This window comes from Lipophrys pholis (genome assembly GCF_963383615.2).
Source record: "Lipophrys pholis genome assembly, chromosome: 10".
In the NCBI taxonomy this organism is placed as follows: Eukaryota; Metazoa; Chordata; class Actinopteri; order Blenniiformes; family Blenniidae; genus Lipophrys; species Lipophrys pholis.
This window is the reverse complement of record NC_137640.1, coordinates 9,622,109-9,636,815: the sequence shown is the minus strand read 5'-3', so window position 1 is coordinate 9,636,815 and position 14,707 is coordinate 9,622,109. Positions and strand designations below refer to the sequence as shown.

General features: G+C 41.2%; 1 protein-coding gene across 3 annotated transcripts; it reads right to left on the bottom strand.

Annotated features, from left to right (window-relative positions):
- Nucleotides 1-1,043: 1,043 nt before the first annotated feature.
- Nucleotides 1,044-13,670, bottom strand: il23r (interleukin 23 receptor). Of its 3 annotated transcripts, none has more exons than XM_080472763.1 (17): nucleotides 13,559-13,670; nucleotides 13,022-13,122; nucleotides 11,941-12,064; nucleotides 11,663-11,832; nucleotides 10,999-11,122; nucleotides 10,733-10,899; nucleotides 10,161-10,297; nucleotides 9,894-10,077; nucleotides 9,718-9,800; nucleotides 8,790-8,991; nucleotides 8,255-8,458; nucleotides 7,711-7,809; nucleotides 7,412-7,567; nucleotides 3,977-4,117; nucleotides 3,782-3,869; nucleotides 3,241-3,331; nucleotides 1,044-2,988 (listed from the first exon to the last, which is right to left on the bottom strand). In XM_080472763.1, exons 2-17 carry the CDS (start codon nucleotides 13,080-13,082, stop codon nucleotides 2,389-2,391), a joined length of 2,631 nt encoding a protein of 876 aa, XP_080328889.1. In that variant the 5' UTR covers nucleotides 13,083-13,122; nucleotides 13,559-13,670; the 3' UTR covers nucleotides 1,044-2,388. The 3 variants fall into 3 exon arrangements, 2 of the variants coding, with proteins under 2 accessions (XP_080328889.1, XP_080328890.1); XR_013935681.1 differs by having other exon boundaries at nucleotides 2,219-2,988; nucleotides 3,776-3,869; XM_080472764.1 differs by lacking the exons at nucleotides 3,241-3,331; nucleotides 3,782-3,869 and having other exon boundaries at nucleotides 2,874-2,988; nucleotides 13,559-13,659.
- Between the last annotated feature and the right edge of the window lie 1,037 nt (nucleotides 13,671-14,707).

The window sequence follows — 14,707 nt, the reverse complement described above, 5'->3', positions numbered from 1 at the left end:
TTTCTCTCTCTGTATTCATGGGGCTCCTATAAGAGCACTTGATGGAGTTGTAAACATGGTTTTAATAGAATAGGATTTTGACTTTGAAATTTCCCCCTTTTTTTTCAGTGAAAAAAGGATTGCAATTCTGTCCTTTTTCATGTCTTTTTTGGGGACGAACAATAAACAATCATATCTCTTTATCATAGAGTGAGACTCTCGAAGTCAGGCTGCTACTCCTCCGTATTGAGAATCTGCTGGATGTCACATGACGTGGTTCAGTTAGTTACTCCCAGTTACTCCCAATACTGCCTCTGTGAGTCATTGTGGAATAAGCGGGCAAGAAGATTGATGGATAGATAAATCAATTTTACTATGAACATTTCAAACATTATCAGGTATTTGATAAATGTTTGATAATGTCAAGGATTTATTAAGCAACTGATTTCTAACAGGTACATGCAGCAACCCAGACACATCCAAAACCACAACCTTCATTTCATGTTTGCACTTGAGGAGTTTTCAATGGATTCTCTGAATCAGGAGGATTAAGACTGAAGAAGCCTGGAAAATTGAGATTTTATAGTTTGCACTTCTTAAATCAGAAAGAACTCCTCAACCATGGTAGGCTGGGATCGGCTCCAGCGCCCCGCATCCCTGCAAAGGATGAGCAGCTTCGAAGATGGATGGATCCTTAAAACATTTTCTCTCTTTAATGGTAGCAGACAAGTGAAGAAATGTGCAAAGTCTTGCAATGACATCTAGCTCCTTAAAAACATGAAGCTCTATCAGCGGAAGCTGATGTTGTGCCTGTGCTCACCTTGTAACTTTGTGAGTGCGACACATTGCATGTTTAATAAAAGTCAACAAAAATAACATAATTTGAGATTCTATTTAATCTGGTAGTTCTTATAAGTCAATAACCTTGAAATTGCTATGAGTTTGAAAAAGGTTAGTGACCCTGTTGGTTCAGTAAATGTATCCAGGTATTATTGAGCATTTCAGGGATTTTACAAAATCTTCTTTCCAAAGTATTTGCCTAGAAATGAGTAACAGACCCGAATACATGTTAGATTGTTTAATAGTAAAATTAGCACCTTTTTCAATTAATACATCATAAATGAAACAAGAAAGGGAAACATGATGGGTCAGTAATTAGCACTTTTACATCACAACATGTTTTGTCTGTGTGGAGTTTGCATTTTCCCCTTGTTCATATGTGGCTTCTCTCCAGGTAGTCAGCTGTCCTCTCACAATCTGAAAATCTGCATTTGAGGATAAATGGTAAGTGTGAAGCTGACAATAAATGTGATTATTAATCATTACAGCCAAGATTACAATTGACTGAACCTTTACAGAATGCTAACTTATGTAAATGGTCTCCACTTATATAACCTTTCAGCTGCGTGAGCAGCCCCAAAGCACTTTACATAGCTCATCACATTCACTCATTCACTCACACACCAATGGAGGCTGCAGCCATGCAAGGTGCTGTGACTGACCAATGGGAGCAGTTTGGGGTAGGCGGAGATGGGAATCAAACCTGCAACCTTCCGATAGGAAGACAACCGTTCTTCCAACAGAGCCATGCCACCCCAATGTACTGCTTTCTGCTTTCCCTTGGTCTAAGATTGGACTGCTAAACCAAGACTATCCATCACTTCGTGTGGTGAGTCTTTGGTCCAAGTCCCTGAAAATACTACAGCCCACCATAATGAGGTCTTTCTACCATAATACCTTTTTTTTTTTATTTTCCTCCCAACAAACATGCCAGTCACTTGTTTTTTTACTCTATTTACCCTTTCTCTTTATTTTATTGAACATGCACAGTGCACAGCTTTATCCAACTTAATGTCAGAGCTGTCTGTGGGTAAACCTTGGAACACCTCGGACTGGTCACCACTGGGCCAACACAGAGAGAAAGGGCTGTCATATAAACCCAAAGTTACACCTATGGTCAATTTAAAGTCACCCGTTAGATTTAAACAGGTTTTTGGACTGTGAGGAAACTGGAGTACCAGGAGAAAGACAAGCATAGACTGTTGGAATGTGCAAGTTACACAAAGTATGGCAACTAAATGTGGAATCAAACTGGAGAATCACAGCCAGAATGCTAATCACTACCCCAGTTTGTAACCTTACATAATGCTTTTATTAAGGTGGAGCGGCAGAGATATACGTAGATAAACTTTAGAAAGAGCGCACATGATTCAGCTTTTCGTCATATTCGACTATTGGACCACATCAGAAGGAACTTTAATCACAGATTATACACAATAATTAATCCACGATGGGGTTGACAGCAGTGATTAAAAGGTCATAAAAGTAAATATCTTTATTCAGCAGTATATTTTCTTCTTATCACACAAAGTCAGAGAGATCATCACAGAGTTAATGCTTCCGTGAACATTAGTTCCTCCTCAGCGTAAGTGCAGGCAGGCAGGCAGCAGCTACCTGAGGAAAATAACCACCGTTCAACGTCGCCTCACATGTACGCTGAGACCAACTAGTGGCTGTTGTGTCTGGAGTCGTGATGTCCTCCTGTTTTACGTCCAGGGAGAGAGAGTCAGCTCCCACGCCCTGCTCAGTCAGGACTGCTGTTTCAGCAATTGTTGGCCAGACAAGAGCAGTGACGGAGTCGTGAGCTGGTCCACGAGGGGAACCAGAGAAATCCACATCTCCATCCAACGAAAATCCTTTTATTAATCCACCAAAAACACATACACATCCATGTTCTTCTCCGTATGCTGGATTATCACTCTGCTTGTCTTCTTTATCGTTCATCTCTTTGTCTTGATGAGTGAATGTAGCAGTCTGGGGTTTGTAGTCCCAATGTTTTGGCTGACTGCTTACAAGCGTCTCCACTCCGGGTCCTGCTGATTCTATCTGAGTTACTTCGATGTGGATGGTGGGGTACACTTCCTCCCTGGGCTCCTGGGAGACCACAGTGATGGGAGACAATGGAGTTTCGCTATAGCTGGATGAGAATAATGGTTCACTTTCATCATGCTGGGGAGAAGAAGAAACAATATTCATTGAAAATTAGTTTAAAAACAAAATAAATAAAAAATACAGTGTCGTCACATTTTTTCATGCTCCGGGCAACAAATCAAAGAAGTGAAATTAGATGTCACTGTAGTTCACTGTAGAGCTGTTGTTGCTGCACTTGTATACTTGTATATTTTTAAGACTTTGGGTAATATGAAAAAGAGGCAAACATGAGTGGAAACGCAGGTGACTTCATGAGCTCGGCTTATTTACCTTCAGTAGTCTGATGGCATTACTGCGTCCTAGATTTGGCATGTTGTCAACAAGCCATTCAGGTCCCCAGGATAGACATTTCTGTTTGACCCTAGGACATTTTTTTAATGAAAAAAAAGATTTATCCTTCAGTGTTGCAAAAAAAACAACAAAACAATCTTCTTCTGCCACCAGAACGTCTAACACCCTATTTCATGTATGCGTGCAGTACTGATAACACTGAATTCCAAGCTGAAACCACCAGATTCATAAAGGGGCACTCTGACCACATTTAGTACAAGCGCTTCTAAATGGTTTAGGTTTCTATTCATGGTTTTGTGCATCCATTTATGTGTGTTGTGACATTTCATGAAATTAACCACACTGGCATCCACCACAGTTACTGACAAAACAAAACTTAAGCAGATTTAAAATCCACTGAGGGACGCTTTAACTATCTCCACAAATACTTTCACCATGAGTTTATGTCTGCTGTCTGTTAGGATGGTTGTTAATGATCAAAATAACGGGAGATTTGAACATAAGGGGTGTTTACCATTACCTATCCCTGATACAACTCCAGCACATCAGGTTGGCTGTGATCGCTATCAGGACTGTAATGATGAAAACCACCACAATGACCACGTCGACTAGAGGAGATAAGGAGACGGCATCACAGTCAAACAGTTGCCTCTTAATCATATAGGAGAAAAAGCACATTGGTGATGAGCTGTAGATGGATGAGGTGTAGACTGACCTGCATAAACTGCAGGCTGAGAGGAGATTGGCTTTCCTGGTGGTCCTTCCCCCGCTGAGGTCGAGGCAGTCATCTGCAGGACCAGAGCTCCTGCGGGACAATCTAACCACATCGGTCTCGGACCAGATACGGGCACTGTCACTGGAGATGAGCAGAGTTGGGCCGGGTTTGTTAAAACAGCACAGTTCTCACATCTTTTAGAAACTTCAACACTGAAACCGTCGTATAGTGGGAGAGTTGTTGGTTGATACTGGCCTGTGCGCTAAATCTGTCACAAATGAAGAGCATTCCCTCAACGCTGTCTGACAGGACATGAATAAAACTGAGGCTCTGCTAAAGACTGGATTTGAATACAACCTAAATGTGTTGACAGTGGAAACAGAAAACAAATAAGTGAACAATGTGAGGCAGCTGCTGCGACGCAAATGAGATGAGAAGAACAAAATATGGTTGCAACCCACATAGACCTCTATTAAAAGAGGAAGCTGCATAAACATACTTCCCTAAAATTAAACAACAGGAAGAAGACTTCACAGTTGAAAAGAAGGCTAAGGCCGGACAGTTCAGGTGGAGAAAACAACCAAATGTACGGGCCACATTTGGTAAAGTAAAAGAAAAAATACAAAGGAAGCAAAACCATTGGGGTGAATATTACATTTCCAGTTTACCTGCCACAACAATCATCCCCATAAGTTAAAAGCTGTAATTTCATTCTGTCTTCTTTATGAAGAACACAGAGGCTATATGAAGGGCTATTGTTCCACAGAAAACTTTATAAGCAAGATCAGATGACTGGGTCTATATCTAGATTCAGTGGATGTTTTCAGTCCAACTGGATAAGATCAATGTTAAAGTCAAAAACACTTGAGTCTTGTTTAACAGCTGACAGTTTATCAGTCAAGGTCTATACACACGTGTCTGTAGACACAGCTGATGAGAGTTGTTGTGATGTTTTTTTGTTGGGTTTTTATTTATGTACACATTAGAACTTATTAATTTATTTGTTTGTATTAACAAGTTCTTCCTGTTCTTTCTGCTGTTCAATTGTATGACGATAGCTGGTCTTGCCTTCTCGGTCTTTCTTGGTAATTTGTGACAATACATATTGCATCATTTCAAATGTTTATGTTCTTCCTCTGCAGAAAGCCCAACACTTGTTGTTCCAGAGTCAGCAGCTCTTCCTATGGAGCATCTTCTGTTGTCTAAGGTGGCAGCTGCTTGAGGTTCCGTGACAGGTGTGGCTCTATGTGGCTGGAGAGAGGAGCCCAACTGCGTGTGCTGGATGCCTTCAGAGACGCCATTGGTATGAGATTTGTTTGACGATTTGAGTATTCTGTGGCAAAAGCAGGGAAAGGCCGAAGCTTCATGGTGAGGTGATTCAAATTTTAAGCTTGGGTTTAGTGTGACTGGTATGTGGTGGGCTTACGTTGTGCACAATCTGAACTGATTTTGTGATTTTAAAATGTTTCCTCACATTTTGGAGTTGTATTGACAGGAGAGGATTGGCGCTTGATTTGTTTTACTATCCTGTTTACCTTTTCATTTGAGGTCTACAACTAATGGGACCACTCATCATTCAACAACAAAATAAAGAACTAAAAAACAAGTAGAGTTGGTCAGCGTCCTCGATTCAAGCCCCCTGATTCAAGTTTAAGTGGCCTTTGAAGTAAAAACACAAAAAGAACTCCACACAAGCTAAAAAATCAAGCATAGCAAGAACCACTGAAACCCCAAAAAGAAATTCCCCAAGTCAAGATTCCTCAGCTCTTTAAAAGAAATGTAGACCTCAGACCTCTGCCATAGCCATGATCTTAAAAACCACACCCCCATTTCTGACTGGGATTATTGCATTCTGAAAAACGACTGCTCAAACGTTGAAAACAGCTTGACAGCAAAGAGTGAAACACATTTCTTTGCATGCAACTCATTTGTACTGATCATTTTCTGCTTGTAATTGACGCACAGTCGACAGGTAGCGCAGCACTCACTCTTCATTTGTGAAGACTTCAACTTGCAATGAAGCTTATGAGCAAGAAAGAAACCCTCATTGAGTGTGCATGTTAGGTGTTTGTTGGTTTTCCTGCAACTGTTACTCACACTTTAGTTTACCTGGAAGCAAGATGCGCTTTAGAAGTCTGTTTACGGCGAATGATCAACATGACATATTCTAATAGTTCTGAGTATAACTACCATTGCAATCTTCAAGAATGTACGATACTATTTAGGACCCACAGAGAGCAGGAGAAAGAGATGACTTTTTATGCTCTTTTGCACCGACTTTTCTAGAAATAGTGTGAACAGTGGGGTTGGCAGCAGCCTTTACAGATGCATGTGCACAAGTAGCCACATGGCTTCCTGCTTGTGGTCAGACAGTTCTAGAGAACTCTAAAGACAGTTTGAACATGGTGAAAAAAAATGTTTGAAGCATTACTTTGCCACTACTGAATTTCTCTTTAGTTAGTCGTTAAAAAAACAAACTGTTTTCAACACATGAAATCAGTCAATCAGATATTAAAAGATGAAAGAAAGATGACTTTATAAGACAAAATGTAAAAAAAAAAATATATAGGTTAATACCAATACTTCTACGGGCTCTGTTGTCCAGTTTGGGGCCCTGTCCTCTTTTTAAATACTCAAAAAATACTGAACTCTCAGTGTAATGTTTGAATTTTACATTATGCTCACCTTACGGTAAGTGAGAGCAGAAAAACCCTGCTGGTGCACCGAGGCTTTGTGGGAGGGAAAGCATCAATGAAATGCTGAGTGTACACTTTCCATTAGGTAACAGTGGCGTTTGAATATGCGTGCTACTCCGTTTCTACTTTCCCCGCACATGTGCACCCAGACGCATAATAAGAAGCGGCTGTTGGAGGACCACAGTAAGGTATAAGCGCCAAGCGAGGTCACATACACATCATACAGAGGAGAACCTATGACGCACTGGCACAGGAAACGTACTGAAAACCTGTTTCCTCCAAAAGTTCAGTTCTTTCATGCTATTTCTGCCACTAAATACTGTTTACGTCAACAAACCGTAGAAGGGTTATATACATCCCTTAATAAAATGCAACGCCTTTTAAACTACTGCTCCTGCTTTACATCAGTCAAATCCATCCATTTTTTTATACCCTATTGTTCACCTCATGGTGGCTGGGTGCAGGAGCCAATCCCAGCTGACTATGGGTGAAGGCAGCAGACAGCCTGGACAGGTCACCAGACCATCTCAGAGCAAAACACAGAGACACACAACCACACACTCACATTCACGCCTTCAATCAGATCAGTCACCAAGCTTTTTCTGTTATTGTTGATTGAAACTGTAATCCTTCAAGACACCAGAGATGAGCATAGGTTCACCCTTTGGACAGCCAAAGGACCATAAAATGCCCAGATTTGGCATAGATGACACGTTCATATATATGTGTATGTACTCACCATTGAGCACTGTGTTGGTAGAGTCCATTCTCTGGATATAGATAGTAAACTTTGTGACGTGCCCCCTCTGCTGGTCCACAGGCAGCTCATCCCACTGAATCTGGATCTGTCTGTTCTTATGAGCCAGCACAGATAAGCTGGGACCAGCAAATGGAGCTGAAAAATAGACATTAATGAAAGTCTGAGATAAAGACAGATTCGTGTTGCTTGAATCCTCTATGTGATCAAAGACTTGTCCTGAAAGATTTTTTTTTTAGCATCGGAGTCTCCTGATGAGATTTTGCATAATTGAATCTTACTCTTTTCTCTTGAGTAGGCCAGCCTGGTTGATGGAGCACCGACACCTCTGCTGGTCACAGCATGCAAAGAGATACGGTACCTCACACCTGCAGTCAAACCTGAAAAAGTATGAAGCACTTCATTTTAACAAAATAATATTTTCCCATCAAGACAAGCCTCTCATGTATCAACATGTATTCATCCATCCATCCATACTGCTTCTCCTGTTGAGGGTTGTGGGATCCAAACCCAGCTCACTATATGTGAGCGCAGAATACTTCTGGAAAGGTCTCCAGTCCCTCACAGGACAAACAACCACACACACTTACATTCATACCAAGTGCCAATAAGGGGCAATTTTGTATTGCCAATAAACCTCACGTGCATGTTTTTGGACTTTAGGAGGAAAGTGGAGTACCAAGAGGACACCCTGCAGACGTGAATGCATCAAATGGCCACAAGAGGTCAGACTTTGTCGTCAGTTTCATCCTTGAGCACTTTGACTCAAGACTGTTGTGTTCTGTTGCTGATTGTGATTTACTGGATTGAGGTCGGTGGGCGTACCTGAGATAGATGTGGTCTGTAAGTCTTTGCTCAGCTTTTGCCACTGCAGCTCTGCTGCCGGGACACTCGTCCACTCTATCACATAGTACAGCAGCTCTGCTTCCAGAGCTGACCGTCGTTTGTCCACCAGCCACGACCAGGACACAAGCAGACCTCTGCCACTGAGTGTGGAAGTCAACTCCCCCAGAACTGGCCCCAAAACGTCTGAGTGATAAAAGACACCAGATATGGTCTCATTAAAACTTTTCACAATGAGGGCAGCATCAGGGGCTCCAAGTAATACGAACGGCTCCTTATTATAAACTTCCTGATTAAATAGATTAGACTTCACCCTCAATGACAATAAATGATCATACATGTGACAAGGCTCAAACAGTTGATAACACGATATACCAAATAGACTTGGAGATTCAATTCTGAAATTTTAAAATGTAACTGAACTGGCTGTATTGGTTTATACTGTTGTTTAGAGCACAAGATGAGAGAATGTCATGTGATATATACAGGTGTTCCTCTGTGTGGGATGCAGCAGTACCTGTGTGTGTGAGTGTCACATGAGCCGGCGGAGAGTTCCCATACGAGGTGACAGCAGCGACGCTCAGTGTCTGAACCTCCGCTGATACGTGGCCTGTCCACTGGGCCACGGCTGCAGAGCAGTTCACTTCATGTTTCAGGTCGGTAGCCCAGAAGATTTTGTACTGTTGCACCTCACCGCTGTAATCCTCTGGAGGTGGGGGCTGGGGGAGGAGATCCACTCATCAACATGTCTTTCACATAATTCAGTGGATATGTTTCAAAGGAAACACTGGCATGTCATGAGGGTTAAACGACAGGACTAATATATAATCTTAAAAAACACTGAAAGAGGTAAACAGTCACTGTGACTCTCCTCAAGGGAAATACGATCCCCTACGGGCACATTTGAAGCTCGTTTGTTCATTTGTGAGTTTGTGTGATGTCAGATGAGGAAAGTGTTTTATCATGATTTGTCAGAAGGAAATTAATAATCATATACATACTTATACATTCAACTGAATGAGATGATTAGCGTTATAAAAGTAACTGGATCCCAATCAGTGTTATTCATTCATTCATTCATTCACTCATCATCCTTCTAGATCACCTTTTGCAAATTATGGACTATGGGGGAAGGCAGGGAACACACTGGACAGGTCACCACTCCATCAGTACAAACACACACACACACACACACACACACACACACACACACACACACACACACACACACACACACACACACACACACACACACACACACACACACACACACACACACACACACACACACACACACACACACACACTCATTCACACCGAGTTCAGTTCAGAGTAACCAATTAGTCTCAAGCTTGGACAGAAACTAGAGGTTTTCTCCCTTTGCGGTGACAATATCAACCACTGCAGCTCTACTCAGAGTCAATGTTAATTAGAATGACACATACCTTCCACAAAACAGTCACCATTCGCTCCCCATGTGTCCTCGGACTACGTAAAGTCCTCCACACGTCCAGCTGCTGAGATGGAGCTGAGTAACACCACAAATTATGAAATTTTGAATGAGTGACAACAACATTCTCAACTATCCTTGATAACACGTATGTGTGAAATGTGAGTTCACCTTTTCCAGGACTTGTCTTCCTCACAGACGAGCTCCATTTGCTGCATTTGGTGGAATTGGACTTGGCGTGTGTCGGCTCTTCGGCTGACCTACATGTTCTCATCTGGAACTCGTATTCAGTCAGAGGCTTCAAGTTGTCCACTTGTATCAGACCCTCACTGAGCGCTCGTCCCTCTCTCACTGCCTGAAAACATAAAGACAACATGTCACCTGCACGCAGACTGATAGAAGCTGATTCTGCAAATGGCCACAATTCCATTGTTTTACCCAGGTAATGCTATCTGTGCGCAGTCTGACATAGAGTCTGAGGTTTGCTGATGATTCAGAGGTTTTCCAGCACAAAGTGGCAACTGCAGAGGTGTTCCTAAACGCTACCCACGTGATATGAGGGGTCTCAGGAATCACTTCCAAAACAAACACAAGAAAGAGTAGTTTTGAGTAGATTGGGTAGTTTAACAAGCTTTCCAAAACAAACAGTGACATAGCTACAACCTCATTGAAAGACGCAAAGTCACAACTGTAGAAGGCAATGTGATCTTCAAGAAGGTATGACAAACACAGAAAAAAATCTTTGCTGATACAGATCGAATTAGTCAAACTATGAGAATAAAAACACAACACGTCACATATGGACTCATTTCTTAAAACTTATGATAATTGTCATGGAACAATGTGGAAAGTTTATGCACAGAGGATATTAGTATTTGCGCCTTGCCTCTTAAAGAGACAAGCACAAATAATAAGAATTATAACTGGAATAGTCAAAATCTTATGTGATATGTGATTAATATAATGCCCCTTAAACATACAACGCGTGTATAACAGAAGTGAAAGGTTACCTGTGTCCCTGATGCAGAGGGTGAATGGATCAGACTCTGATACTCCGAAGTAGTTGTAGGCAGTGATGAGCAACAAGTATTTAGTGTTTGTATCCAGCATCCATCTGGGTAAGGTGGTTTTCTCAGCAACCTTGATTCGATCCAAATATATCTTGGTTCCATTTTCTCTGATTATAAAACGTTCAACCAAAAAAGAGATTTGCTGTTGTCAAAAGTTCATAGGGAGAAAATGGAAAGCATAATAAATGAGCAACGTAACGGCTTACCTATGGACTGAGATGTTGTAGTACGTAGGAAAGTATGTTTCCCATCCTTTCTTCCAGGAGCAGTCGATTATCTCAGAACTCTTTGTTGTTTCACATGTGATGTTTCTGGGTTTTTCTGGAGGAACTACAAGAGAGGAGAACAGAAGATGTCGGACATTTTTTATCTATTGGATCTGATTGATCCATTACAGGCTAAACACAGACTTACAGACATACACACTTTGGGCCGACTTACAGTCACTACGTAGTCCGTCTTCAGCAAACTCTACTTAGAAAGTCTCAGACCCCAGGATCAAACCGGGCTATCATCACTGTGTACTAAGTACACGGGTGTACTAACCACTACGGCACTGTGTGGGCTCACATAGTAGAAAATGATCAAATACTGATTGTGTTGCCTCCACGCGCACAGAAGGTAACAACTATTTAATCACTTTCACAAATGAAGTTTGCATGATAACTCTTGACTTGGTCTAAAATATTAAATCTGAATTCTACTTTCTGTACATACATTTCAACACTTTCACTTTAAAGCCTCCTTCCAAAAAAAACTAGCTCCACTTGCTATGTCTGATGCTGGACTGGCACATTTTCTTTTTGCAAACTTTTCCCATATACCAAAACATTTGACAATATTCAACAAATTGGAGGCAGCTGTACATACGTCCTGCATGGAGGTCGAGTCCATTGACAATCACAGACAGGTTATCCTCCTTGCAGATCACCGTCGAGTTTGGTGTCTCCACCTTGGGCAGACTGAATATCATGGTGGTGCGGTTCACTCTCCTCCAGGAAAGCACAGCCTCGCCATTTAGCTCCAACGACATGTTGAACCTTTTGAATCAAACCAATTGTGAAAGAAATGTTATCTCAAAAAAATAGTACATGTAGAATGAATAATTGCACTACAGTGGATGAGATTTCATTGTAGATTATTTTTACCGTTTCAAGCTTTCTGGATATTTTGTGATGTGGCACCAAACAGTCAGGCTTGATCCCATACGGAAACGAGTCCCCGGCATGACTGTCAGGTAACCATATGGGATGAAGCGTAGACGGACTGGATCTATCCAGAAAATTAAAACACAGATATACTTTAAGGCCAGTGAAATTTATTTGGTTTCAAAAGTATAATTAAACAGACATATAAAAGCCACAACACTGTGACATGATTCACATTGAGTCAGGGACTGAACAACCAGAGAAAAACAAGCCAAGTGTGTTTTAAGGTTCATTTGAACCACCTTTAAAGCCAAAAGCATGTGGGTGCGCAAACCATATTCCTATTTATAATTTAAAATTAAACATCATGACATAACACCACATAAAAACACCAAGTTAAACTGATAGTATAAAAACTAACAACACAGACAAGATAAATGGACTTAAATGGACATTGCTTAGACTGCTAAATGAGTAAAAGTCGGCCACTTTAGTTGGCATCAGTGTTTGAATCATGTATAATGCACTGGTTTACTTTTATGCCGCAGTCGACTGCAGTAGTGCACGGGGTGAGTGCAGTATTGAAACAACACGGGGGGGGGGGGGGGGGGGGGGGGGGGGACCATTTAAGTTTGTCAAGATGTTCATTGAGAAAAGGTAGCACTCAGGCTGTGTTGGCTGTGCACACCCACAAGCCGTAAGCCAAACCCGCCACCAGAGGGACTAAGAAGGACCATCCCTCAATCCCTTCAGCCAGTTCTATCCAGGAGTATGGCCTCACATCTTATTTAAGTACCTTCTTCAAGGGTTTATCAATGCTTTGCTTTCATCTGTTGTTTCTTTGTTTTATTCCTTGTCTTGTCCAATGTCCTTGGGTGTTTCTAAAGGCGCTTTCAATAAAATTATAATTTTTTAAAATCATTAATTCATAACATTCATGAGACACACACGCACACAAAATAAATCTCTCAGTCTTCTAATGAAATGTTGACACACTCACACATGTATACAGCTAAACGATAAGTACACAAATTACTTACAGGGGACGAGAGCGGCGCATTCAAGATAGATAAATACTCACAGATGATGGAAAATGTCAGAAGTATGATCATGCATCTCCTTATCATTGAGGAGTGATTCATCTCAGCTCAGCTTATCTTTCTTCATCTCAAAAGGAAGCAACTGAAAGCATACGTAAAAAAGAAGAAAAAAACAACTGATAATTTCACAAGAATAACTAAATGGGAAACCCCACACATAACGTCCCCTTAAAAACCCACAGCAGCCATGTGCGCACAGGAGGCAGTTGACTTATGATCAATCTGATTAGGACATGTGACATTTAGTTAGACTAGTCAAGCTATCCAGCGTATGACTCTTGCAATAACGTTTATAGAAGTACAAAAAGCTTCAAACATTTTAACTCTGTGACATAGCTGATAAGAGAAAAGACATTTCTATCACTGTCATTTCAAAGAACTGAGGAACTTAAGTCAAATATAACTCCATGACGTCCAAAAAACTCTTTTTTTAGTCTCTCACCTGTTTTCTTTTGCACACATAACAGACAACACAAACATTTGACAGACACTAATAGATAAATTGAGTTAAAACTCACCACAAAGTGTGCCATTAGGAGTTCTCTGATCAATATAAAGTCCCACGAATCCCTCGGCAAAGTTGCCTCTTTCACAGACGACCTGCCTTGTGAGGCGTCTGCGACTCATCTCATCCCCGTCATGCATGTGAAACACTTTAAAGAGGACAGTGACCTAGTTTGGTGGTATTCTGGCAAATGCAGTAACTTTGAACATTACTTTGAGAACGTTGGCGTCCTACTTAGTCACTTGTTTTTCATCACCACAAAGATTTGTTTGAGTTGAAATGTCAGCTTGCTGAGCACCTGCAGTCATTAATCTGCAACATAATACCGCTTCAGTTGTACTTCTGACAAATATGCTTATGGTGCGCAAACATGGCCGCAGAGCAACCTGGTTATTTAAGTTTCCACGTGTTGTGGTTCTTCTACTTATTCTCTTACAGTGATTCCAAATGTGCTGAAGAAGTAAATAGACTTAGAGTTTTGGTATTTTGAATTATTGCTGACTGAATTGTCTGCTTTCCTCTGGGTTCAGCTGTTCTGTTTCTCGTTCTTGTGTGTGCTTCTTGAGCACTCAGCGCAATCGTCCCTCCATACTGGATCCACTTCTCCCATTTGTTACCAATCACCTCTGTTCAATGTTGAACATTTACATGCGTCCACTGGCTCAAATCTTGTGTAACAAAGTATGCAGAGGATAAAGACCTACAATGCAATCGACATCTATGACATGTAAAACAAAATTAAGTTTTCAACTCAACTGAGGATATTTGAACTTACAGAAAAATCTAAATAACATTTAAGATGTCAGATTATGTTTGTGCCCCCCATGTCACAGATATGGAAACATTTGAAACGTCATTATATGTCCATTGAGAAGACGATGTCGGTGCATAACTACAACTTAAGGTATGGAAACACATAAATGTTTGTGTATAAAGTTTGAATAAAGAATTATTGGCTGCACACAAGAGCTAGGGGGTCTTCAGCTTAACAAGGATCAAACTGAAGTAATACTAGTGCCAGAGAAGATAGAAAACAAGGTAATGCTCACCTCCAATATGTGGGTTTAATACGCAGTGGAAAAGCCCAAAACCCTGATGTGGTCATGAACCATTGGCCTGAGTGTGACCAGCGGTGCAGAAAGTTATTAGAAATGAGGAAGAA